This window comes from Rhipicephalus sanguineus, chromosome 2, assembly GCF_013339695.2.
Source record: "Rhipicephalus sanguineus isolate Rsan-2018 chromosome 2, BIME_Rsan_1.4, whole genome shotgun sequence".
In the NCBI taxonomy this organism is placed as follows: domain Eukaryota; kingdom Metazoa; phylum Arthropoda; class Arachnida; order Ixodida; family Ixodidae; genus Rhipicephalus; species Rhipicephalus sanguineus.
The window spans coordinates 233,522,184-233,549,896 of record NC_051177.1 but is presented as its reverse complement, the minus strand read 5'-3'; the positions used below and the strand labels follow the sequence as shown (position 1 = coordinate 233,549,896).

Genomic DNA, 27,713 nt, shown 5'->3' with positions numbered 1-27,713 from the left:
TACCTGAAGTGCTGCTGAAGCAGAAGCTAACCCAAAACAAACTCTTTTGAAACGAAAAAGCCCGTCATGAGTGATGAAGACTGTCAGGCCCCTGCGGTCAGGGTGCAAGAGAACCTGATGGTAAGAGAAAGCTGAGTATAGTTTTGAGAAATGCGTAGCATCTACCAAAGCATGGAGAAGCTCCTCTGTGGGAGGCAATGGGAAACCGATTAAAGCTTGAAGGCGGGCTTGTTGGTTTGGCATACTTTTGATAACTAGAGCAGTGCAAGGAAACAGGACACAAGAAAGGCGTAGCGCTGTCTGTCTCTGTTCGCTGTCCAACAGAATGGCCTTTTGCCTTTTTTTGTGTCCTGCTTCTTTGCACTAACACAGTTATTAAACACCTGTCGGGAACAATAGCTTTGTTCGGCTCTTGAAGGTCTAAACACATATTGATGCCGCCGTCTTTCTTGTCAACAAGGATGGCGGACACCCATTCAGAAGCATCGACGCGCACGGTTGCCATCAAGCGTAGAGCACACCTTGCAAAACGAAAAGCTTTAATGAAACAGTAGAGACAAAAAATAAAAGAAAAAGAGGGCGAGCCGGCGCTGCCATTAGAGCACGCATCAGCTCGTGAGTAGCAGCAGTAATTATGGCGACTAGTCTTCTGCTACAAGGGTTGATGAAAAGGAAGTCACAATTGTCTCCCCTGCCGACAGATGACGCTGCTTGGCCTCCAAAGGGCAAGGGATCTATAAAGGCAAGGGAGAAAAGGATAACATTCGCTCGTATAGACCGCTAACAATTACATCGGTGCTATACAGGTTGGCGATGCAGGCAGTAAAATTAAAAATAGAAGCGTGGGTAGAACAAAATGATATTTTGGGAGAACTTCAGAATGGATTTCGAATCGACAGGCGGTTAGACGATAATCTGTTTGTTCTTACCCAGTGTATAGAAATATCTAAAATAGAAAACAGGCCCTTATACGTAGCTTATCTAGATATCACCGGGGCGTATGACAACGTTAATCAGGAAATTTTGTGGGATATATTGAAGGAAGTGGGCATAGGTGACGACTGTGTACAGCTTTTGAGGGAAATATACCGAGGAAATACAGTTTGTATAGAATGGGAAGGAATAAGTAGCAAGGACAGCGTTGAAATTAGCAAGGGGCTGAGACAGGGATGCCCTTTGTCCCCGCTGTTATTCATGCTGTACATGGCGAGGATGGAAAAAGCGCTAGAAGGTAGCAACATTGGATTTAATTTGTCACACAAACAGGTCGGAGCGATGGTTGAGCAGAAGCTTCCAGGTCTATTTTATGCTGATGATATTGTCTTATTTGCGGACAGTCAAGATGATATACAGCGACTGGCAGATATATGCGGAAGGGAGTGTGAGGCTCTAGGACTAGGATTTAGTGCAACAAAATGTGGATTGATGGTATTCAATGATCACGGAGACCATACGGTATTAATACAGGGCCAAAAAATACCGAGGGTAAGCGAGTACAAGTACCTCGGAGTATGGGTAAATGAGGGGGATAGATATATGGAGGTACAAGAGAAAGCATCGGTAGCAAAGGGAAAGAGGAATGCTGCAATTATGAAGCACAGAGCTTTATGGGGATACAATAGGTACGAGGTGCTTCGAGGGCTGTGGAAGGGTGTGATGGTTCCGGGGCTTACATTTGGGAACTCAGTGGTGTGCATGAAGTCAGAGGTGCAATCAGGAATGGATGTAAATCAAAGGACGGTGGGCCGCCTCGCGTTGGGCGCTCACGGGAAGACGACAAATGAGGCGGTAAAGGGTGATATGGGATGGACAGGCTTTGAAGTGAGGGAAGCGCAGAGCAAAATGAGATTCGAAGAGAGGCTGAGGAAAATGAAGGAGAGTAGATGGGCAGAGAAGGTTTTCAGGTATTTGTATAGAAAAAGCGTTGACACGCAGTGGAGAAAAAGAACTAGGAGGCTCACCAGTAAATATACGGCTGGCAGTGCGGGCGATATGGCAACAAGGAGCATTAAGCGGAAGGTCAGAGAGGCGGAGAGGACTTATTGGATGACAGCGATGGAAAAGAAGCCGGCTCTGAGTGACTACCGAAAAGGAAAAAACGAAATAAGGAGGGAAAGGTTTTATGATAATTCAAGGGGAAGCGCTTTACTGTTTGAAGCAAGGTCGGGCTGCCTTAGAACGCGTAGTTATAAAGCGAGATTTAGTAACGAAGAAGAACAATGTACATGCTGCGGGGGAACTAAGGAAACGATGGAACATGTACTGATTGAATGTGGCGATATTCACCCAGGTATACGTGTGGGCACGAGTCTACATGAAGCCTTGGGTTTTAGGGACAACAATGGAAAGCTGAACACGTCCGCGATAGAAATAAGTAAGAGACGGTTAGAGTATTGGTGGCAGAAAAGTAGAGATAAAGAACAAAAATAAATAATGGGGGAAAAATAAGGTCATTCTGCCTTAAGAGGCAGAGAGATGGACCGTGAATTTATATTTTTGGTATAATAACATAGATTTAATCAATGTAGATAAGGTATTAGGCCAACATGAAACAAGGAAGCTTTTTTTTTTTTTTTTCTTCGAGCCTGGTGGCAGACATGTCACCGCCCCGATTTAAAGGGGACGCTCATAGCATCCATCCATCCATCCAGGGTACAGTAGCTGTACGGGTCACTTCACTACAGTGCCTTCGGGAAGCGTAAAGAGCAGGGTCTCATGATGCTGTCGCACACACCAATCAATTGTTCTATACGGGCTAAGCTGCACAGTTGCCTTGGACGATGTTTTTCACCGAGTAGAACTATAATGCCTTTCTTTAATAAGTCAGTTCTTTTTCCCGGGTTGAATGTGAAGTCGCTCAGCTCATTAGGGTACTCTTTAAACGAACGAGACCAGAAGGCTTACAAATCATCCTCTCGCTTGCCCCAAAGATTTTTCAGTTGATCGTTGGTCAACTCTGCTCGTTGGTTGACTCGGCGTTGATGTTGAGGTTAGAAGGTGGTAGCATTGTCGGCTGCAAAATAAGGTATGGCTCATCCACGTAATAGTAATAATATCTGGGGTTTAACGTCCCAGAACCACGATATGATTATGAGAGACGCCGTAGTGGAGGGCTCCGGAAATTTCAGCCACCTGGGGTTCTTTAACGTGCACCTAAATCTAAGTACACGGGCCTCAAACAATTTTGCCTCCATCGAAAATGTTCGAAGCATTCAACAACCCACTCGTTACGCATTTCGCATTGTGTGACGCCTGGTTACAGAATTCGCGTTGTGCGACGCTTGGTTGTTATTTTACTCTTCTCCCACGCTACAGTACATATGTTAATGTGGCTCCTTCCCGACATGAAGCCTGTATAGGGTCTTTTTGCAAAGCAGTTTCAAGCACCGGCATGGCTCGGCGGTAGAACACTGGGCTCCCACGCAGAGGACCCAGGTTCGAACCTCGTTCCATCGTGGAAATTTTTTCTTATGTCGTTTTTTTTTTATTTCGAGCGATAATGGTTACGGACACCGGCGGCGGCGGACAACTACGGCGCCAAAAACGGCCCTTGTGATCTCATAACAGCTTTCGCTGTAAAACGGAACCATGTGGCCGTGTCGGCTCCCCTTGTAGACAGGACATTGCGCGCACCACAAAGTGAGAAGCAGTCATGGGCACGTTACCAGTAAAAAGTAACAGTGTTACAGTTACAGTTACCTAAGCCAAAAAAGTAACTCTGTTACAGTTACAGAGTTCCCGAAAGTAACTTGTTACAGTTACAGTTACTGTGCAAAAGTAACGTCATTACTTTTCCGTTACTGTATAAAATAATAGATCACAAATCAAATTATAGAATTTATTTGATAAGGGTTGCACGTTGCAAAACCCTAGACGAAGGAAACATAAAAGGGGGCCCAACACCAGCAATCACTTTGAACGCCTCTTACTTGAAGTGGAAAACGTGGTTGATGTACTGGAACGACGGCAGTATATCCTAAGACGTTTATTAACTATACCCAGAAGCGCATGCGAAGAGCAGCGGGGAGTGCATCACGAGTGGTTACGACATTGTGTCTGCTCCATATGTTTAAGGTGTGTCAGACTCTGTTCGGAGAGCTTCCGGTCCGCTGAGCATACAAACCGTTTTAAGTCCCGTTATTATACTTTGGAACATGACAAGGTGTGTTCACGAAATCCTAAGACTGTACACCTACGGATGATCATGGCGGTATCTAAAAGTGCGATGCGGGGATCGGAGAAACGGGGAGGAAATGATCAACGAGGCCTAAAGAACTCAAGCGGAATGTCGCTAAAGCAACCCATGCAACGCGTTCTAAGATCGAGCTTGTTGAGCACTGCTGGATGACAGGTCATAGCTTTGACCTAAACAATGCGACGACGCCGGTTTATGAACGAAGGTGGGGGAAAAGCAACTCCTGGAATCGTGGTTCATTCGCCGCGGCTTGCAAAATTTTACAGCCGCGGCCTCCCACTGGACATTTACAAGGACATGTGTGACTAGTGGACTGGTTGACCTCGGCTCATTTTTTTTTCTTTTTTAGGATGCCACCTGCATTGGGAGGTGAAACGTCTGTCATTTTGTTAATAATTGTTGCATTAAGTCGGAGTAAACATTTTACAACCAGTTACAAAGAAGTTTTAAAATATCGCTTCGCTAGTTAACGGAATTTCTGGCCTTAGCCATTTCGCGTTCTGCTGTTTTCTAGCCACCTGTCAAACACGATTAGCTCAGAGCCTCAGACGAGGGAGACTATAAACATGGCATCCTAATGCTCCTCCACCTGTACACCACGAACATAGCTAGATGCTCAAGTGACGAAAAGGATATATATGCTGAAAAAAAAACGGACGCGAACTTAGCAGGCTGTTCAGTTGAACCACGATTGATTTACATGTTGCATTAATGACAGACCTCCAACCTCGGTCTTCTGCAGGGAAGATAATACGCTTAGTCACCTCCTCTCCTAAACTGCGAGGGGAGCCCTATTCGGGAAAGTTGAGGGGTGGAGAGGATATATGGTAAAGAAGAAAGTTTGCAAAAGTGTTGCTCTTGGATAATTTTTCATAAAGACAGAAGTAACTGTAACGGTATTTTCCGTTACAGAGGTGCCAACCAAAGCGTGAAAGCGGGGGCTGCTTTCACCCGTTTCGCAGGGTGCGTCGCCGGCCCATTCGTGGTGGCTCTTTTCCTTTCGTCGTTGACAACCATCAGTCACGGTTTAAGTGTTTAAGCATAGGCGCGTTGCCATTAGGCTGTAATCATCGCGCGGACGGGCACGGCTACACGTATGTGTGTCGGGGGCCAAAAAAGACTCCCATAGAAAGAAGGCTCGATTGTGCTTTCAAGGGGAACGCATAAAGCTATTGATTTTTGCTTTGCTCTGTGCTATTGGTCGGGCCTAAAACTGGGCCTAAACTTTAAGGTGGTAGTCACCTTTAATAATATTTTATTGGCTGATCTTCTGATGGCATTCTGGAATAACCGTCGCAACTGGCTTCTTAACCAAGTGAGTGAGTGAAACAACTTTATTGATGCTTGTTAACCAAGTTTTCTTTTTTTTTTTTTTTTAACGCGAGCAAAATCTCGATAGCCAGTACAGTCTGAGCTGAAGCTCCAGGCAAACCCTGTACCACGGCTATACTTAGGCTCTAACCAAATGAACAATGAGTACAGTAGGTACTGCAAAGTTCGTCTTTTTTTTGTAAATTAATTTCTGCTTCTGATTATATAAATACATCCTCCGTCGTGACTCGTCAGTGTCGTCACTTCATACGAGTACTCATCATGTCGCCTTCGTACATGCTGTACGTCACGATTCTTTTGTCAGGGATGGACACATTCCTAAAAAACTAACATTCACATGCAGTAGTATTTTATTTTGAGATGCGTATGACAGACGATAGCCGAGGTATGCGGACGTGTTCACTTCGGCTCCCGCTTTACTCAACGTCTTCGTAACGCTTTTTTGTGATTTCAACGGTATATCGGTAAACAGCAACATCCTGAAGACAAAAGGACCCTATCGACACTTTCTTGAGTGCAGTGAGTGCCTATTTCTACGTTTTTCAACGCATTTTCTATCGTCGCTCGCCTGCCGCCCAGCTAGCCCTAACGAGTGCCCTCTTTGCTTCGACGTGGCGCGCGCTCGCTAGCGCGGCGCCGCGGCTGGCTCGCTGCGCTCTACCACGTCGTTGCTGCTACTTCGGCTGCATTCTGTCACGGCGCGATGGAATACCACGTATCGGGGGAGGACATTGACCCGGAAGAAATCACACCAGACCAAGGCTGGCAAACCGCCTCGTCTCGCCGTGCACTAACCCAAAAGGAGGACTCCAAACCTACGCCGCCTAATGGCGCTTTGAAACATGGAGGGAACAAGCCCTGCGATAGTGAAAACGTCAAGAACAAAATCATCCGAGCGAGCCGAATGCCGCAACTACCGAAGGACGACATACGCATCATCATAAGACCCAGAGGGGGCCTTAATATCGCTAAGCTTGGCCCAACGATCGTCGCCGACGCCATTGCCGTCTCGGCAGGTATCAGCCCTGTGGAACAGCATGCGGACACGCTCTGGCCAAACAGTAAGCAGAATATCTTAGTGGCGAGCACGCCGAGAAGAGATAACGCCAACCGCTACGTGCGCATTAAAGAAATCCGCATCGCTGATAAGACCTACGAAGTGAGTGCCTACGAAGCGGCACCGTATTCTACATGCAAAGGCGTCATCCGGGGGATCCCCGTGCAAGACAGTTCGGCGGACATCGATGCAAAGATCGTTAACGACAGGAATCCACTGGCCCTGGCCGCCAAGCGCATCGGCAGTACCACCGCAGTAATCGTGGCCTTTGATGGACATCGCGTGCCCAACTTCGTGCGATATGGGTCTGTGCTATTGCAATGTACGCTATACCGCAGGCAGATAGATATTTGCTATGCCTGCGGCCGGCTTGGCCATCGTGCGGACGTTTGTCCTAACCCCGGAGACGTTATCTGCCGAGGCTGCGGTGCCCCGAACCCTGATCGGGAGCATCGTTGTACACCCAAATGCAAGCTTTGTGGAGGAGACCACCTCACTGCCGACAAGGCATGCAAAGAACGCTACAACATTCCCTACGTGGTGCGACGACGACGATGGGAGCGAGCACGCTCGACGCGAGACGGAAACGACGATCTTGATGCAAGGTACAAGCCCAACGCAGCCACTCACGACGACGAACCTTCGGAACATGCGACAGATGATCGGTCCGATGGCAACCGATCCCAGTCCCGATCCAGGGGTCGTTCCAAAAGCCGCTCCAGACGTGCATCGAGGTCCCGGAGCCGTCCTCGGGCCCCCTCCCGCAGTACACGACGTGGGGCGCCCAATGGGTCTGCATCCAGATCCTGTTCCGGCTCCCGTCCCGGGTCTCTCTCCGGTTCTCGTTCCGGATCCTACCCCGGCCGTGGCGGTGTCCATGGTCAACGATCGTCGAGCCCGCCGGCACCATCACCGGCAAGCAACGCCAACAATAAGCGAGGAGCTCTTACTTGGGCGGACACCGTCAGGAGCAAAGGACAAGCTACGGCACAGGTAGGGTCGGGTTTACTCCCAGAGCACGACACACACACCACATCTGAAATATCATATCTAAAGCGCGAAAACGCGATGATGAAAGAAACAATACGCAAACTCACGGTCGCCATCGCCGAACTAAAAAATGACAGAAGCGCGTCCACCGCTACACCCACCACCGATCACGCCGCCAATGCATTCGCTTCGTCACAGCTGCAGCCCGTAGGCGCCCATAATGATGACAGCGAGAGCGCACCTAAGAAACGCGCGATCGTCCGCGACCAGCCAGCTTTAAGGCCCGAGGAGTTGGACGATATTAAGAGCACGCTTTCAGCGATTAAGGAGAGCCTTCGGTTCCTTGGCGAGAGTATGGCCCTTGTACAGTCAACCCTTGCGGTCCACGGTAATCGGTTGGGCCAGGTGGAACACTACCTAGACCACATCGTCGCCCCTGCCGTCGCCGCGGGTCAGCCGGTCTCACAGCGCACAACCACACCAAGTTCACTCCCACACGCGGCCCTTTTGCACCCGTCGGGTGCTCAGGCCAACACCAGCATGCTTCAAGATGGCCACGCCAAATGACGAGTTACGAATCTGGCAATGGAACTGCAGGAGCTTCGCCCATAAGAAAGCCTCCCTGCAGCAATACCTCCGTAGTCACGAAGCCAAACCCCACGTCATCCTGTTACAAGAAACTGCAGTACCAACCGACACGTTTTCCGGATACCAGTGGATACCCGGCCCCTCGGGAGGACGCGGTACCGCCACGCTGGTTGCTAACAAGATTACCTGCATGGCACACAGCCTCGATGAGCCCGAAATCGAGCATGTTATAGTAGAGATCATCCCTGGAAACACATCCCGACAAAGCATGTACATCCTCAATGTGTACAGCAGCCCCAGCCACCACAGACAACGATTCACACGCCTGTTCCAGAAAGCCATCCGTCTCGCAGAGTCCAATCCGCTAGTGATCGCGGGTGACTTTAACGCCGCACATCGTGCCTGGGGGTATGCGTACGACACCCCCAAGGGTAACGAGCTTTGGCAAAACGCTAACGACATGGACCTTGTTCTCATCACGGACAAGGCTTTCCCTACACGCACCGGCACATCAACACAAAGACACTTACCAACCGAGAAGATGGACAGTCGCCTCGCCCACCTGCTCGAGGCCAAACAGTCTCTACTGGCCCGCTGGAAAGGACAGCGCCTTAATCGGAGGTTGCGTAAACGCATATCTGAGCTGAACAAGAACATGGAGGATCATTGCCGCGCCCTTTCTAAGCAAAAGTGGGACGAGGTTTGTAACTCGATTGACGGTCAGGTCCGAAATGGCAAATCCTGGAACCTCCTCAAACACCTGCTCGACGACACCAACACCCGCACGAATCAGCGTCATTCGCTCGCGAAGATACTCCATCAGGCTAAACGGACCGCGCCACCGGAGGACGTCACCAAGACCCTCGTGCAGAAATATCTCCCGCTTCCCACGGGCCCTTCGACTCCTCACCCAGAATACCTTGGTACCGACAACACTCAGTTAGACGCCGACTTTTCCGTCGAAGAGGTGCGGCGAGCTCTCCACGAACTCAATGGCCGTTCCGCCCCTGGCCCCGACGGCATCACCAACAAGCTTCTACGCAACCTGGACGACCCCTCCGTCACTTATCTCACAGACACCATCAACGAAATATGGAAAAAGGGCGAGCTACCCGATGCCTGGAAACTCGCCCACACGATCCTCATTCCTAAACCGGGCAAGGCGCCGAGCCTAGATCACCTGCGTCCCATCTCGCTCACATCATGCGTGGCCAAGGTGGCTGAACACGTCGTCCTCAACAGGGTCGGTCGATACCTCGAAGATCACGATTGCCTCCCACACCACATGATTGGCTTCCGGTCAGGATTATCGACTCAAGACGCTATGCTACTTTTAAAGCATCAGATTCTCGACGGAGGTAACACTCAGGACACTCGTGCCATACTCGGCCTCGATTTAGAAAAGGCCTTCGATAACATCACACACTCGTCCATTTTGAAGGCGATCGCAAACCTCGGGCTGGGGCGTCGGTTTTACGACTTTGTCCGCTCCTTCCTCACTGGGCGCAGAGCCGTCCTCTGCGCAGGAGACCTGGTGTCGGAAGAAGTCGAGCTCGGACAGCGAGGCACTCCCCAGGGATCCGTCCTCTCACCGACGCTCTTCAACCTCGTGATGATCGGACTCTCCGAACAACTCTCAAAAATCGAGGGGTTGAACCACACAATCTACGCGGACGATGTAACCATATGGTGCTCCACAGGGTCGGATGGCTTCATCGAGTCCACCCTACAGGAGGCCATCGAAACCACCGAATCCTACCTCGAACACACCGGTCTCAAGTGTTCCCCCGCGAAGTCGGAGTTGCTGATATACCTGCCCAAACGCCGCGGCGCAAAGCCCAAAGGATGGCAACCCCCGGCCGAACGCAACATCATCCTCCACACCAGAGATGGTCGTGCAGTCCCCAGGGTAGACTCCATTCGGGTCCTGGGCATGATCATCGAGTGCCGCGGAACCAATACCCAAACGGTGCAGAAGCTCAAGACTAGGACTGATAACGCCATACGGCTAGTACGTAGAGTGGCCAACCGGCACCACGGCCTGAAAGAAGACAACTTGATGCGTCTCGTACACGCGTTTGTTCTGTGCCATTTCACGTACGTCGCTGCCATGCACAAATGGCTACGTACTGAGCGCGATAAACTGAACGCCCTTATTAGAAAGGTCGTTAAAAGAGCCCTCGGCCTCCCTATGAGCACTTCCACGGAGAAACTCCTCGAGCTCGGCGTGCACAACACGCTTGAAGAGATCGCCGAGGCTCAGGAACGGGCGCAGTTGCTCCGACTCAGGACCACCAAGGCGGGCCGCCATATTCTGCACGAGCTTGGCTTCTCCTCGATGGCCGGGGACCCCCCAGAGTGGACGCCGGTTCCCCGTGAAATCCGAGATCTCATCACGATCAATCCCATTCCGCGAAATGTACACCCCGACTACAACAGAGGCAGGCGCCTTGCGCGGGCGACCGCCTTTCTCAAGCGCATAGACGTGAAAGCGGACGACGTCTCGTTCGTGGACGCCGCTGCCTATCGCAACAACCGAGCCTTCGCCGCGGTCGCGGTTTCATCCACGCAGCGGACTCTTAACTCAGCCACAATCCTCACCCGAAACCCCGAAGTAGCTGAGCAAGTAGCCATAGCCTTAAGTGTGCTCGACAGCAAACGAGAAGTCATCTACAGCGACTCTAGAGCGGCCATGAAAGCCTTCGAACGTGGCGTCGTCTCCGATCAGGCGTTACGCATCCTCCGCAGCGTGGATCCGAGTACTCTCAAGCATCACACCGTCATCTGGTTCCCTGCCCATCTCGGCCGGGTGCCGGGCGCCCCGTCCAACCTCAACGAGATCGCCCACGACGCAGCGCGCGCGCTTACCGACCGCGCCGTCACAGGGAAACCTCATCTCGCCGAGTTAGAAGCCAACCGGGACGCACCCATTACGTATAACGACATCACAAAACACTTTTACCTTGGACGCCGCATTTTTCCGCCCCCGCATCCGAAACTTAACAGGCCGCAGGCGCTAACCCTACGCTTACTGCAAACGCACACATATCCAAACCTCGCCAAGCTTCATGTTTTCTATCCCGACGCGTACCCCAGCGACACGTGCCCCTCGTGCGGACACACGGCGACACTCACACACATGCTCTGGGAGTGTAGAAACGCTCATCCCGGCTCTACCTCACACAAGTGGGAGACGTCCCTCAGAAGCTCGCTTCTCGCCGACCAGCAATGGGCTGTCCAGCAGGCCCACGAGGCGGCCGCCAGGTATTCTCTGTCGGTCCCTACGTGGGAGACGCCCACTACGCGCTGAGCGCGTTCTGCAGGACGTAAATAAAGTTTTTCCAATCCAATCCAATGCGTATGACATTGCCGCACATTAACTAATCATGTAAGCAACATAAATACATGACTCCCGAAAATGGTAAGGCGATTTAATTTGCATGAGCATGAAGGCCCGCTGTTGTGAAGGTATAATCGAGGCCTTATAAGGACCAACAACGAGGGCAACTTGAGCTCCACAACAAAGCACAGCATGCAACTTGTACAAGCTCACAAGCATTCTGAGTGACCGATATAAAAGCATTGTTTGGGAGCTTGGGTGGTGAGAGGCACGACGCCATGGGATATTGTTAGTCTTTTAACGAAGTGTAGCGGTAATGATTTCTTGCTAAATGTAGCCGTCAATTTTGTGAGAACTGAAGTTCTTGTGTCAGACTGTATAAATCTCTTAGTTCAGGAAAAGAAAACATGAAACTTGTATCTCAGAATTATTCGCTATCTTCAATAGCCATCGCAGGCAGTCTCACTGCCATGACTTGACGTCTAGATTTGTCATAGTCTGTAATGTGCAAAATTGGTTCGCAATCCTGAAAGTTGTTTCATACGGATATGCGACACCGAAGTGTATTAATCAAGCTTTGCAGCTTTTCGCTAGTGCAATAAATTATATATATATATATATATATATATATATATATATATATATATATATATATATATATATATATATATATATATATATATGCATAAAGAGAACTTCTGTTCTGGCTACCGTCATAAAAATTGTGAAAAACTCCGTGCTACAATATAAGAAACAAAACAAATATTTATTTTATCGTAACAGTTTCGGCTGGCGCGCGGTCCAGCCTTCTTCGGAGGATGTAATTGAAATGACATGGCCCAACCTGCTGCACCAGGGCCGCCCGCCCAGTTTGGGTACCAAACGAGAATTAAAAAAAAGATAAAAAAAGAAAAAAAGGAGAAAAGAAGAAAGAGAGAAATAACGAAGGCAGCAACAGCGACAATTGCTTTGTTGGGGCATTCGTCAACAGCTGCAGAACGAGGGAGGGAAAGAACAGCGGTAGGAAAGACAGAGAGCCGCCGGAGGCGGGCGGTTTATCCCTGTCTTGTCTTCGTAGGGTAGATAAAAAGGCGACCTGAGCAAGCGACCAAGGAAAAGGGGAAAAGAGAATTGTCGCTTCTACACATCACACACACGGCGTCCAAGTTCAGATGGTACCGCAGTAAGCCCGCGGCGCCGGGCCGTACACGCACGAGAAGAGATACACACGACCCGCTCTAGTTTTGGGAAAACTTTGGCCACGATACAAGGGTAAAAGTACCCCCTCCTCTTTCCTATATATATATATATATATATATATATATATATATATATATATATATATATATATATATATATATATATATATATATATATATATATATCCCGAATTCCAGGGGGGGGGAGCAGATGCCCCCCCTTGCCCCCCCCCCCCCCCCTTGCGGACGCCCATGACTGCTTGTATAGCGGTTCCCCGAAAAACCGCCGGTAACTTGAAAGCTGTGCAAAAGATCTCAACACGTCACTTTTGAGGATTGGAAAAGTTTTAGATACCAGGTGGGTGGCTTCGAGCTTTCGAACGGTACATGCAGTGATGACGTCCTACCCCGCCCTGTACCGTCACTTTTTGAGCAGTTCCCGAGATCTTAGGCGAGACACCAAAGAGCAAAGTCAATACAAGGGACTCTCAGAGAGGTTGTTGTCGGTTGAGTTCGTACAAAATCTGTCGCTCCTTTGTGACAGTTTGGCCGAGCTTTCGGAGCTCTCTTTGAGCTTACAGAAGACTGGAATCACCTTGCCAGAGGCGCACAACCTAATCACACGGCAAATAGCAGTTTTTGAGGCCAGAAAATGTCGACCAGGGAAATATGCAGTTGAAGCCAATGAAGCAGAAAAGGTGATCACGTTCAAGGGCGTGGAACTGCACCGAGGCCGCAAATGCAACAGGATCATTAATCCAACACAATTTTACCAGAGCTTGGCAGACAACATGAGGACGCGGCTTCTTACAACCCAGTCTTCGCGTGTAAGCAGTAGCGGCACTGTACAAAAAAATGTTGCTGCTTACAAACTGCTCATCGACGACATAAAGGTGTTGAATCCGCTTTCACGGCCCGATGATCTCGACGTCCTTTACGGCGAGGACGAAGTGCGTCGTCTGGCACAAAGGCTTCGCGTGCACGAGAATAAGCTTCGCGTGCACGAGAATGACGCCGTTCAAGGCATGAGGGGGTACGTTGAAAACGGTGGCAAGAATGTTCCTTGCTTACTCAAACCTGTCGTGACGGCCACAAAGTGCATCCCTGTTTCAGCTGCTGACTGTCAACGAGGATTCAGCGCCATGAACAATATAATGACACCGTCCAGGTCATCGCTCTCTGTTGAAAGGCTGTCAAAGCTGCTATTCATCACAACAAATGGCCCACCGCTGCAGCGATTTCGCCCTGATTCTTACGCAGACTCGTGGTTACTGTTGGGTAGGCACTCTGCGCGTGACGTCCGTGCTCCAATTCGAAAACCACATGTATGGAAACAAGAACAGGAGGATTTCTGGAAGATTTTTTAGCGAGGACAATTTTTTTTACGTCCTTGTAGCAAGTGCAGGTCACGTGTGCAATTTCGCAAAACTTCATATCATTTGAATGTATAATAAAATTATGCAAAAGAGAGCGGACTAGGCAATTCGAATTTTTTATACTGTGTGAGTTACGTAGGGTGCTTTAGCTAAAAGTAGCCAGGCTGTGAAAGGCCGGTGATATATTGCTTTGCTTTTAACAGATGAGCTAACGGTAGCTGCGAGAGACGATCTGGCGTACAGCGTTGTGTGTAACGCCTGCACTCTGCGTGACTATTCATTCTATGCCGCAACGGAAGCGCCTGCACTGCTGCAAGCGATTATATATATACTGGTCGCCATTCTTTGAGGCCCCCCCCCCCCTCCACTGAAGGGAGACTTTAAGCCCTGAAGGCCACATGATAATTCATTATACAAAATGTGCATAGCATATGTACTACACTGGTGCGATTTATTAATGTTGTTGGCTTAATTGCATAAGCACGTAACATGCAGCACGTGTGTTATATCCAACTCATTGCAGCCTGACTGCTGTGTTGGGCTTGCAACGATATGGAATCTAGGCTGCCTTTACTACAGTCTTACATATTACTGATTGCCTCATCGTGAATGTACCCTAGCTTTATTTATTTCATGCCATCTTTAAGTTGAGATTTAGTGGCATGCTCTAGGTATGATAGTCGCACCACCATCGTGAAAGAGAGCACGTCACAGATAGTAAGTGATTATTGAGTTTGCTGTAATTTAAGGACGAGTTTGCAGTTCATTCTTGGGTACAGCTCAAAGAACACAGGACGCAAGCGTGTAAACGGGATAAGGTGCTGCTTAATTTTTTTTTAATTTTGCCCCTTTCTTTTCCTTCCTTTTTTGCCGCAAAATTGTGCCGATATACTGTTTTCTTTCACGCAATAAGCCACAGTTGGGTGTTTAATATTTCACTCAGTTTTTTGCTATAGCTCAGCTCCTGCAACATTGTGAACATGTGCAGTGAATGAAGGTCTAGATAATTTCTCACTGTGCCACCTACTTTCTATACATTGCTCCAAAGGTAAACTTTAATTAAATATGTGTTACTGTTTGCTGATTTCATGGCTCTGTTTATTTACAGAATCTTTCAGGCGCTTCCATGAGTGCGGATGCGGCAGTGCAGAAGAAATTGACACAATTAAGACGTAGTTGCCTTGGCAAAATAGTCGCCCGCAAGATCGCCAACATCATGAAGGGCCAGAAGAAGCACTTGTAGTTTTGGTTATGAGAATATATTTGAACATATGCCTCATTCGTCCACTGTTATTATCAATGCAGGGGCGCTGCCACATTGTGGGCCTTCTGCATGACGACAAGACACCCATAAAACACTTGTGCAAGACTAATTCCAATGGGGCTGAGAAGTAGGCAAATACAAAACTAATACAATGCCAGCAGGTAAATACAGAACCAATAGGCGAATATAATTCCAATTGGCTAATAGAGAACCAATACACCAATATAGGTCCGATAGGCTGATATAGAACCAGTATACCAATAGCCAAATACAGTTCCAATAGACCTATAGAACCAATAGACCAATAGGCGTCAATAACCCAATAGGCTATTGGTTTTCTATTGGGAATTTTTGCTAGGGTGAGAAAGGAGTACAGATCGTGAAACGCCTCCTGAAGAAAAGTGAAGATTCGCGCGTAGACTTCTGGCTAGGCTTGTTGGCCTACCGCTCTACGCCGCTTGTGGACGGCCGATCACCTGGAGAACTCCTTCAAGGTAAGCGTCTCAGGTCGAATGTACCACACTTTGGCGGCGTACAGTCAACATCAGTCAAAAAGCCTCATCAGAGCGACGGCGGAAAGCCCTTATCACCCTTGGGTAGAGGGTCGATCGTACGGCTTAGGGACTCAACATGGTCTCCGAAAGGTATTGTGATGGGAAGAACGTCTCCGAGGTCCTACGGTGTGGAAACGGAAGATGGTCGGGACGTAACAGGCGGCATTTCTTTCAGACTCGTGAACCGTGGACAGCAGACGTGAGTGATGATGATTGTGGTCCCTCCGAGACTAGGTCTGCTGACTGCGGGCACCTGCATCGAGTAGCTCCATTGATACTACACCGCGCCAGTCTACACCGCACCCTCAGGTGGCGTCCGCCGGTGGTGTTCCAGTACCAGCTACACCACACCACGGGCAATCTCCTCCCAGGCTGACAGTGGTCCCAAGAAGATCGGGTCGCACCACTGAGCCACCGCAGCGGCTTCGTTACGAAGCAGCCTTTAATCAAATAACCTGAACTTTCATGCTCATTCCTTACCCCTCAGAGGTTGTATCAGGCATGCGCTCTCTGCGCTGCCTGCCTTATCACGATAGCCCTGCTATCACACATTTCGCCACTATAAGAGCGTGACAATACACCCTGTGTTCATTCTTGTTCCTGCCATCATGTAGTTGCCTTGATCCTTACTAGACCAGCATTGAAAACAGTACATTCGCGGTCGGCCCACCTTTGACTCAACAGTGATGTCATGTGATGTCACAAATCTGGGCGATCTGTGAAGTCATGGTGACGTCATAACGTGAGGATGAATTTTTGCATCACTTGTGTTGACGCCACCGACGGGGCAACACCAACGTGGGACGCCGGTCAATTTTCGCGTTTGATGAGGCATACAAGGCTTTCGATGCGTACCTTTGTGGTGGATCGGTCCTCGCGATTACTGCTCGATGTGGCATATAATACAGCGGTCCAAGTGGATGCCTTTCTGTTGGCAGCATTCTTTCAGCAGATCCTTTATTAAAGTACATCTGACGCATTGCACCGTTTTAAGCGTTCTTGTCCTCATTAAGCTTCTTCATCAAACTGTGCCGACACTTGGTTGCAACTGCATTATTTTCGTCCAGGTCACCCCTTGTTCCACTGTAGTACGACTTCATACCGCTTGTCTTCTTCGTGATGTTCTCGGAATTTGCAAGCACCAAATCGTTGACTATGGCTCCTTCGTATTCAGCCTTGATTCCAACACTTTCCAGATCACAGAAAGGAGTCAAAACTTTCAAGTTCTTCTGCTCTGTCACTGTTGGTCGAAGGACTACAAGATTGGCACCCTGGATCACGTCGGCTGCAACAGGCAATTGGCCTCATAGAGTGCATCAAAATATCGTCTCAACAGCTTTCAGATTTTTGTGCACAGGCTTGACTGTACTGGTTACCAAATCCCAATAATAGTATGATCCAATGAGGACAGCAATCTGTTTGTCTTCAACTCTTTGTAGATAGAGAGCTTGCATATCCAAGTGCATCTTATTCATTGCTCTTAAATGGTTTCTTTAATTTGTACGACATACTGCTTTAATGTAGCCACGTAAATGTCACTCATAAAATTTAGTTCAGGGTGCCTTAAGTGTAGAATTAAATGCAGGCAACCACACCACGTACCCCACATATCACCTACTTTAATGACTGGTAAGTCCATCTACACAAATCGTAATCAATTCTTATAAGGAAAAGAGAGTGGTATAAGCAGAACCCTGCTGTTTGGTGCGTGGGTGCAAAATTTTCCGGCTGCTATGCTTTTGCCATTTTCGGCATAGCTCATGTAGGATCCAATGAATTGGAAACGTTGCTATTCCGTCACAACTGTAGAACTGTTCTCGTATGATACATCAGAGACTGGAACCTAGCCTGTGCAACCACGCAGAAGAGCAGCCACGCTGACTTTTCATGTAGCTTAGCCTGGCATTACGATAGTATTAGTGGCTGCACAAAGTTATGCAAGTGGCACCCATGACGTGCTTCTGGTTCCGTTGAAATCTGTATTTGCAATTCAAATGTGGTATCTATGACTTGCTATGACCCTGACATTGGCTTTAGTGCATGGAGTTAGCAAAAGTTAGGCCTTCGAAATAAGTTTCCGTTGCCCAGAGGCATGGGCTCATCAGGACCATTACTGTTGGAGATGGCCATGCTTCACGTATTCTCGAGCTGCCTTTGTGTTTCTTGCTATAGTTGTTGCACTCATTATACAAGGATGCTGCATGTGCTTAGGTCTTCCATAGTTTCAACTGTTGATGCCAATTGAATCGCATACAAGAAGCATGTTTCTGTGGATGATGCCATTCTCCGCTCTGCTCATCGATGACATCATAGCTGAGTGTGCACAACACCAGATAAAAATTAAGAATCCCAGGAGGATCGCTTTTGCAAGGCACTTGGCAATCTGCGAGCCCCACCAGTGTGCCACTGTGCCAACTGCGCTGACAGAGCGGGCCAAGAATGTTAACGCCGGGAGATGCTGATGCACTCCAGTGATAATCTCCCTAGAAAAAAATACTAATACTTTTGACCCAATAGAGAATCATTCTATGTTATATTGGGGACAGGGAGTTACGGAGCCTCTTTCTCTATTGGACATGCCTCGCTTGAATGCTAGGTAGGATAACACCAGCGCGCTCCCCATAGGCATGGCTGTCAGCGCTCTATGAAACCACCAAAAGAAAGCCCTTCTGCATATTTCTGTAGATACTAAAGAAACGAGGGAAATGTTTACAGTCAAAATAATAATCTTGGACAAAATGAAAGCACAGAATTGCTTACAGGAGCTACCTGTTTACAGAATACGTACAGTGAGTGCAAATAGCACGTGGTCACCATGATGACGTATGCCCAAACCGATTTATAGCGTGAAAGGCAGGCAATTGCTGAGATCGAACTATGTTACATAAGCTCTTACGCTACGCTGTCTGCACAACCCATATGGAGCATAGCAGGACGAAACCTCAATGCAGAGGTTGCGTGGCCGCAGCACACAATTGCCATGTGGATGCTCTTAGAGCTTTTCAAAAATTATTTCCATATAACTTCAGGCAAATTGGCACATACGGCGATTTGTGAGCGCTCTCAGGAAGATGCATTTTCTTCTTGTAAGCTCTTGGACGTTTGACAATCCCGATTTTTCAAGTGACGTTGAATTCTGTGTTTATCGGTCTTCTCAGCAAGCGATTTCCCACAGTTTTTTTCTTAATCCAGAACATTCATTGGTTGGGGCTAAGACTAATGTGAGAATATGTTCTCTTAACATGATTCCTCCTTTCCATTTGAGTAAACTTGCGAGTATCAACATACTCAAAATGTTCATAAACTAAAGCTTAAAACCGCAGACTTTGCGAGTGCTGCTAGAATGAGTAGTAGTCTACAAAGCGAATCTTCTGGTATCTTGCAATGTGGAAGTGAATGACCATCGCATAGAAATGTTCCCTAGACTCAGGGCTGGGCAAAGATACTTTGAAATTGTATAGCGATACGATACAAGATACTCGGGCAAGAAGTATTTGAGAAACAGATACAAGATACTTCTGGAATTATTGTATCCGATACGATACTTGCCAATTGTATTTTTCCCATTGTATTCTTGCCAATTGTATCGATACACTGGCAAATGTGCTATTATAGGTGTATATAATGAAGCAGCAAAGGCCTATGTACAAAATTGTTTACTTGGAAATTTCTTAAGTGCGACCAACTTTGTTTAATTTTAACAAAATTCCTGTCTGTATCACACGATTTCTGTCTTTATTGTTCAAGGTATATTAGTTTCATTCCAAAACGACTTAGGGGGGTTTGTTTGGCTGCTTAACATGACAGCTCTTCAACCGCTGCGCTCTTAGTGGTTCCTGCTTGACCCTCTTGTAATTGATGGGCGTCTCTGCTCCACTTGACCACCAGCTAGCGTAATGCCATCTATTTGCAAGAACGTTATTAAAAAAGCCTCCGTACGACGGCGCAAATACACCAATGTACCTAAAGCACAGCCGCTCATTTCGCCACGGTTCATAGCGCTACCGTACGGTAGGGCACGAGGGCAGTAACATGGTCATATTGCTCGGGCTTTCGTTAATATGCACGTTTCTACAAAAAAATTAGATGCCCCCTACAACATAACGAAATGCACTACGCCCTAAAGGGAATATAAAGAAATGTTGTATAATTCATCTTAGTTAATTAATTAATTAAGCGCGATATAAATATACCTTAACAACAGCCACATGACTGAAACCATGTGATATACAGTTGAGGTTAACCACTATTTTGTAAATATTTGGTTCCATTTACGTGAAACACCCTCTTTACACACGATAGAGGCGGCACCCCTAACAGCTATGACAATAGAGCATGATGTATCGCCAATTCGCATGTTAAGGTCAGACAATAGAAAACTCAGTTCTAATGGAAAATAGCATAACACGGCTCACGGGGATGCGAATGAGGAAAACAGAGTACCTGGTACTACTATGTTTCTTATATCCCCTTCCTACTATATTTAAGATTTCTTCTTGTAATATCCAATAGCATAACGCACACTCAATTTCACCATTTTGCTACGTCGTAAGCGGAAATTTTGTTACTGTGTACTCTAGGCATGCTCAGATTATTTTACATTTGTCCTTAACATCGCCATGACATAAAAGTAAACTCACATGGCATCCAGATATGTAAATAGTAGCAATGATGCAGACAGTTAAAAAATAGGAATAAAACAGAGAACGTGTTTTAGCAGGAGGTAAGGCGAGGTAAAGCCTAGTCGGGGGGTTTAAGTCCTCCTCTTGCTTTACCTCGCGGGAAAACCCTGTATGTGTTATGCCCAAATAAAGCTCACTTACATTGTTTATTATTTAAAAAAAAGAAAAAGATATACAATAAACGGAGGGGCAAGAACTATGCAGAGGACTAGGTGGGATGCAAACGAAGGAGAGCAAAGAGAGCACTTGTGCTAACAATCAAATTATCATTAAAAGAACTTCTTGAATATTTCAGCAGAAAGAACAAAGATACAGTACGTCAAAATATTTTCTGTTACTTAAATGCTTGTTCCATTGCATCAAGCATCGGCACCGATTATGCGACGGTTGTTAGAATCTTATTTGCATGTAAGCCAATCTCATCGTGTGTAAGTCAAGCATACATCCACGAGATCTTTCAAATCGCTGATGTGTGAAAGCCGTGACACGCAAAGCAGCCCCATTCTTGTATTCTTGAGACTGTGCAACGATGCAGCAAACAAGACAAACTTCGATAACGACAGTATAGCGGCATGAGAGTTTGTGGGAAAGACGTCGCACGCATTCGAGTATGCAGCAGAGTGCAGGGTCTATGAACAAGTGTCATGGCACCCACACAACTAAGAAGAAAGAAAACATTGGGAAAACAAAAGGTAGGCTGGGCGTAGACGTTCGTGCGCTTGTTTTTTGTCGAGAATGGCTCGAGCGCCATCATGTGACTCTGCTCCACCAATAGGGATGCGTACACCTCATCGCCTTTGCTCACTGGAGCACTCTGGTGGAAATATAAAAGATTTCAGCTGTCGTTAGTTTCATTCAGGTGACTTAGTGGCAGCAGTACCAGCTTAAGGACCGGAATTCAGGTCAACGTTTGTTGTTTCGCACGGTGGTGTTTCTATATGCTTCAAAATAATTAATTGTTGGGCTAGTTGGTTCAACATATCTGGGTTGGGAGAACGAAGGCTTGGAAGGAAGGACAGGACGACACAGAAGAACAGAGCGTCTGTTCTTCTGTGTCGTCCTGTCCTTCCTTCCAAGCCTTCGCTCTCCCAACCCAGATGTGTTTCTATAGTAGTATCTTTTATCTTAAGATACACGACACATTATTGAATGTATTGGAAATACAGATACAGATAGTCGTTTTGTGAGACGTATCGTGATACAGATACAAGATACCTAAAGAGTATCTAAGATAGTATCTGAGATACATGTATCTTCGATACTGCCCAGCACTGCCACTGCCTAGCCTACACTAAAATCCCAAACGAATGCCCCCCCCCCCCCTCCACAATCCTCAGCAAGTAGAAATTACCAGCTAAGGGGATAGGGGGAGGGGTTCCCAAAATGGTTCCAAAATGCAAGATGCCGTCAGCAAAGTTTCCCACCAGGAAAAAAAACGAAGTGCATGTGGACATCCTCAGAAGCCTTTTTGCTTTCATTTGTGGCATGGCGCATTACGACGGCTAACAAACACAAGAAGAAACACAGTGGCAATGCGACCATACTGCGGGAAGCATAGGATGGAAGCACCTCCGGTCATAGAGTCAGTACAGACTCTAGAGGAAAAGTTGGGCCGAAAGAGAGCCAACCACAAGAACACCACCATTAAAATACCACAGTCACTGTTGCTTGCAATTATTTGCCGATCGGCTAAAATTAGTGCTCTTCAATGTTCATAATATTGGCAATATAAATCAAACACGGACATTTTGACGAATCAAAAACATGCAGTGTTTAATGTTTATTTAGCCGATTTCTTGGAAAAATTCGAAGCTATTTAGAAAATTTACTGCGCATGGGACTCGTGGCGCAGGAGGATGTGTTTGCAGGCACTTTTGCTAGATGGCGCCAGCATATGCACTTTATCATGGCCAATTGCCCGTCTTGTGATGGGCAAGGATCAATAGACATTGTGCCAAGAAACTTTCCTTTCCAAGAAACTTCTTGGAAAGGAAAAAACAAATGGGCGTTACTCCTACACTCCTACGCGACACAGTGTACTGGCATAGCACTCGCAAAAGGGCCTGAGCGTACTGAAATGTCCAAGCCGGCCAGGAGTCGTCTGCTACCTATTCAACTACACAGGGGGCGCTCGCAAGCACAGTAGCATTTTTGCAAAGGGTCAATTGTTTGGTGCATGGCATTTACTCATATTTTGTTCTTCTTTGACGTCAATTTTTTTCTGTTAGAACCCGAGAAAACGAGTCCCTCGTCCGCCACCTTCGGTGTTTGGTGACAGCGAGACCAGCGACACCTTGTTTTCAAGTGCAGACTTTATAGAGGTTGGAAGATTGTGCACATATGTTACTGCAGTTTGTTTTTGTGGTTGCTAGTATGCATAAAGATCATAAACATATATTGAGGGCAACGAGAAAGACATGAGCGTGGCTGGGAGTCCCACTGATATCTTCCTCGTACTGCATGCAAAGCATAGGGTAAATGCTTAGGGGAACATGGAAGCCTGAAGTGATGAAAACTTTTTTCAACACGGCATGCCGTTGGTGCCACCGTTTCGACAAGTGGTGTCGTCTTCTTCAAGGCAGCAACTGCGGCCACGAAAGATATGTCCCACCAGCGCCTCCTCTATTTTTTCAGTGCCTGGGCGGACGCTCTCCTCGGGCCATCTAGCGTGCGCTCCGCGTCCGCTCGCCGCTGCTGCGTGGTGGCGCTGTGCAAGTAGAATACGGGAAGCTGGCTCTGAATGGCCGTGCGTATTACGAAGCTAACGAATTCGTGTTTGCATCCCAGTTTCATTGCATTTGTGCTTCTCGCAGGCTTTCACAGGTACAGGGGGGATGGAAAGAAACGCGAACATAGTGGCGCGCTGTTTTCATCACGCTCTAACCGTGGTGGCAATAAAAAGATGCTAGATGGTCTTTCATTGTGTCATGGATGGCGTCGTCTTTTCATCAATCATCCAAGCTATAACCACTTGAAAATAAATGCGAAACCGCAAAGAATGCAGATGCGGCATGTTCGCGTGTCTTTCCATCCCCGCTGTATATATTCCGCAGACAGACTGTCAGGCTGTGCTGCCGGTTCGATACCTGCATTCGAGTTTGACAGTATTCGCGTTCTATTTTCTATTTCAGGCCATTGCAACCGCCCCAATGCCCTAGTATGTCATAATGTTGTGTTCCATTCTGCAAATGTGACTGAAAGATATCACGATTGTCTTTTTTTTATTTCCCATTATTGATAAAGAAAAAAAATCTCACAGGGTCCCTTATGCATTCACCTAAGACGACTGAGAGGCGAAAGCCATCTTCTTCATTTTCTTCCAGTCAATGTATTGACCATCCCTGCCTCCCTCCGAGATATTTCTGTGTCTAACGTGGTTTTCTTACAGCCTCAAGGATTGGGGGCAGTGCAAGCTTTCTGCACATCAGCGGAGGCATGCACTGCCTCCGGGATCGGCCCATTTTGACCAAGCGAAGATGTAATATGGCGACGTCACATTGCGTGACGTCACGATGATGTCACAAAATTTTATTATCTGTGACGTCATATGATGACGTCATCACGTAATTATTTTTTGGATCACTCGTGCTGACGCCGCCGACGGTCAATTTTCACGTTTCGTAAGGCATCTAGGGCTTTCACCTTAATACACTGTTTGGCTGTCGTTCCATGAAATTCCAGCTACCGCTGGTGTTCAGGAGAGGCGGCTTGAAGGTGAGTAACTGGTCTCCTATACACCTTCAAACTACAATAGAATATGCAGCTGTCGTTTAAGACCTGAAGATTTCATAGAATATAAGAAGCAGCGGCTTACAAAGGATGCAGTAGCGTCACTCTTTGCAGACTACCCTTCACATTTGCAGCCCAAGGTAACAACTGAACCAAGCATGGCAAGTATCCCTAAACGTGACCGTGTTGCGTTCGTACAGTCAATGAATGCATGTAGTACCAGTAGCATCGCTGCCTCGCGATCACCGCCATGTGCATGCACGCTGACATTAGGTCCCGAAGCTGAAGAATCGGATCCTATGGACACCACATGCGCTACCGGCGAAACAACCAACAATCATTACGTACAATGTCCCAATAAATGAGTCCACAAGGCTGAGCAGGCTGCTCCATGCTACAAAAGCGTCCAGGTCGACAGCCATTCGGCCTCTACTTTGGTTACTACCGAAAAGGCCAAATGGAAGAGGAAAGAAAGATACCTGAGAAGCCAGATATTGAGGCTAGAACAATACGTCGACAAATACAAAGATGAGCTCAAGCAACTGACAACAAGCCGGGCCATCTTTCACGCCTATCACATTGGCTCAAGACTTCAAGTTGAGAGTCGGCACTACGGCTTCATACTTGAATGACAGCGTCTGTCCACACACATCGGTCAGTGTTACAGGAAGCACGCGGTATCTGCAGCTGTTTTTTTTTTGTTGTTTTTCACACCACCATTTTTTAACTGGTTTCAGCTCAGAAATAGTGGAATCACTTGGCATAGTTCCTCATTTTCTGGCACCAGCTGTTGCTTTCTCCCGGTGGCAACAAATGTAGTTCTTAAAAGCTTTACGAAGGGAACGGGCGACCACGTATATCCCTAAAAGCAGTCTAGTGACATTTCGTGCTACTTAGCGCATGAACTCCCGGCTTGCGTATAGTGTGCTACACCCGTAGACTTTAGCACGCATCGGGGAACATTAAGCGCCCGAGCTTTCAGTATTAGCTCTTGGCAAATGCTTCTTTCGAAAATCGACTTTCAGACACTCAAAAACAGACTCGCAGTCAAGCGAACGTAACGGTGACAAAACAATTTTCCGTGCATCACTGGCATGCGCTCTCTGGTATCCGGCTAGCAGACAACGCGCGAGCGTCTCGATCAATTAGCCGCGAAAGACACATGCCTTCGAAATTGGCTGGTTGCCCAGAACGGCAAGTGCTTCATGATTCCCATTTAGAAGTTTTCATTATACTTTAAACAACGCGAATACAGCCGAAAACTGAACCATATAGCAGCTTCGAATGCAGCCACGGCATTCGGTTCCGCGAGCGACGACGCAACAGCTTGTCTACTACGGTGGCAGCGCCCGGCGGCTAAAAGCCGCACTAACGCCGACGGTCTGTTCCTAATGCGCTCCGCTCCTTCGCCAAAGAACAGAAAGATAGAGGAGGCACTGATTCAATGTGTCCTGAGAATATGTACATCATGCGTTTTGTGTCAAAAACATGTTTATAGCCTCATGATAAAATGCTCTAGTCGATGTGATTTGTATGTTGTATTGCACGCCAAGCATCTTGACAAATGTGTTCCACATATCGTCACAGGAACCACATGATGAATCAAAATATATAAATAAAATATAAGACGGTGGCGCAACACAGGACAAGGACGAATACCAGAACGAGAGACGTATACAAGCGCACGTATACAAGTGCGCTTGTATACGTCTCTCGTTCTGGCAAAAATCAACAGCCTGCCCCCAAGGAAACAAGACAAGGAAGATTCCACGAAGACAAGACTGAAGAGCTACCACTTTCAAGATTCAGCACCGAAGATTAAACTCTGACACATGTTAGCAGCAAGAAATCAATGTAACATGAACAGTAGTTTCTTTTTTTTTTTTTTTTTTTTGTCCGCTACTCTGGGTTGGGGTCCCATTCTCCTTCCCCTCCAAAATTTAACTTGGCTCTGCCCTGTTCATTTTTCTTTTCTCATTGGCATTGCCTGTTATATTATTATGGTGCAGGCCGAGGTTTTAATTTTATTTTTATTTTTTTTTCTTTCTTTTTCATACCTCACAATAAAGAAAGTACTGGTATTCGTCCTGGTCCTGTGTTGCGCCACCGTCTTATATTTTAACTATGCACCAACTAGCCCAGCAAAAAATTTTATTGGAACATGATGAAGGCCAACAAGTATGTCTTATGTATATTTCATTCCAAAATGTGTATATGTGTGGCATTGCGTGATTTATTAGTACAGTTGCTCTAATTGCATAAGCATGTAACATGCAGCCTAACATGTAACATTGCATAATTGCATAAGCATGTAACATGCAGCCTTTGGTACACTAAGAAATGCTTCACATTTAGAATGCCCTCTACCGATTAGGCTTGAGAAAATGCACCAGACAACACTGAACGTTTATTTTTTTTTCAAGCACTAGCTTTAAAATAAAATTGTGTGCATTTTACCGTGATTAATTTTGGAATTTTTCCTGCTGCTCAGCTCGTGTGTGTCTCGCCTCCCACGTTTTCTTTTTTGATGGTTTCGTGAAAAGTGCATTATCACAACTCCCAATTAGAACAATTCCTCCAAAACACACCACTGTAATGGGAAAGGGCACTTTAAAATATGGTAAATGTTAAAGTAGAACACTGCTTACACCATCAGCTTCTTCAAGACGAGAATTATTTCTTGATATGAGATTGGCCAAATTGAGGAAGACATTAAGATGATTCGGTGCAATTCTGGCCTTGTAGGGCTCGCCTGGTTTTGGTCGAGGCAGCAAGTCCTTGGCCTACGCAGAGAGAGAAAGAGATGAAAGTAAAACACTTGACGCACGCTGATCTTGGCAAATGCACCAGTTATGAGTCTGAAGCTGAAATGCACTCATTACCAAACTAATGCAGCCAAGAGGCAATTAAGCTAAGGAAAGCATAGGGGACATTATTTTTTGTTTCTTTAGCGGCAGTGTAGTGATATTGACTTAAATTGAAAGGAATTAATGTGGAGCCTGTTGGTTGCATCAATTGTGTCTAACAAAGAAACGAGTCCCTCGAACAATTGCCCTTCATTCATACATTCAATACCAAAGCAGCATATAAGCTGCATATATTAACAGGAAAGTGTTTTATGTCGGAGTCCATCACGACTTCAGTAATGTATTAACATCACGGAAATACATCAGTGAAATACAGATGGCAAAGAAAAAGCAGAAGAAATAGTTTCGTTTATTAAGATGGCCTGGGAGTTGAAACCACAACATATTGGTCCGCGACAATAGCACTGCCGACGCTCATGCTTCACAAATGCACCTTATACCTCTTACACCTTTTCCTCGTGACCTGGGGTGGCGGTCTGGGATCGGTGAAGTAAAGTACTGCATAATGACTGCATAACAAGCACAGCTGACAGTGAGAAC

The 27,713-nt window shown here is 47.0% G+C and overlaps 1 protein-coding gene across 1 annotated transcript in view; it reads right to left on the bottom strand.

Moving 5' to 3' along the window:
- The window catches only part of LOC119382298 (protein O-mannosyl-transferase Tmtc3), a 473,291-nt gene that overhangs the window by 304,512 nt on the left and 141,066 nt on the right, over window positions 1-27,713 (bottom strand). Inside the window, exon 8 of the mRNA XM_049413068.1 lies at window positions 26,955-27,089. Within this exon, the coding sequence (XP_049269025.1) occupies window positions 26,955-27,089 (135 nt within the window). The remainder of the gene's footprint in view (window positions 1-26,954; window positions 27,090-27,713) is intronic.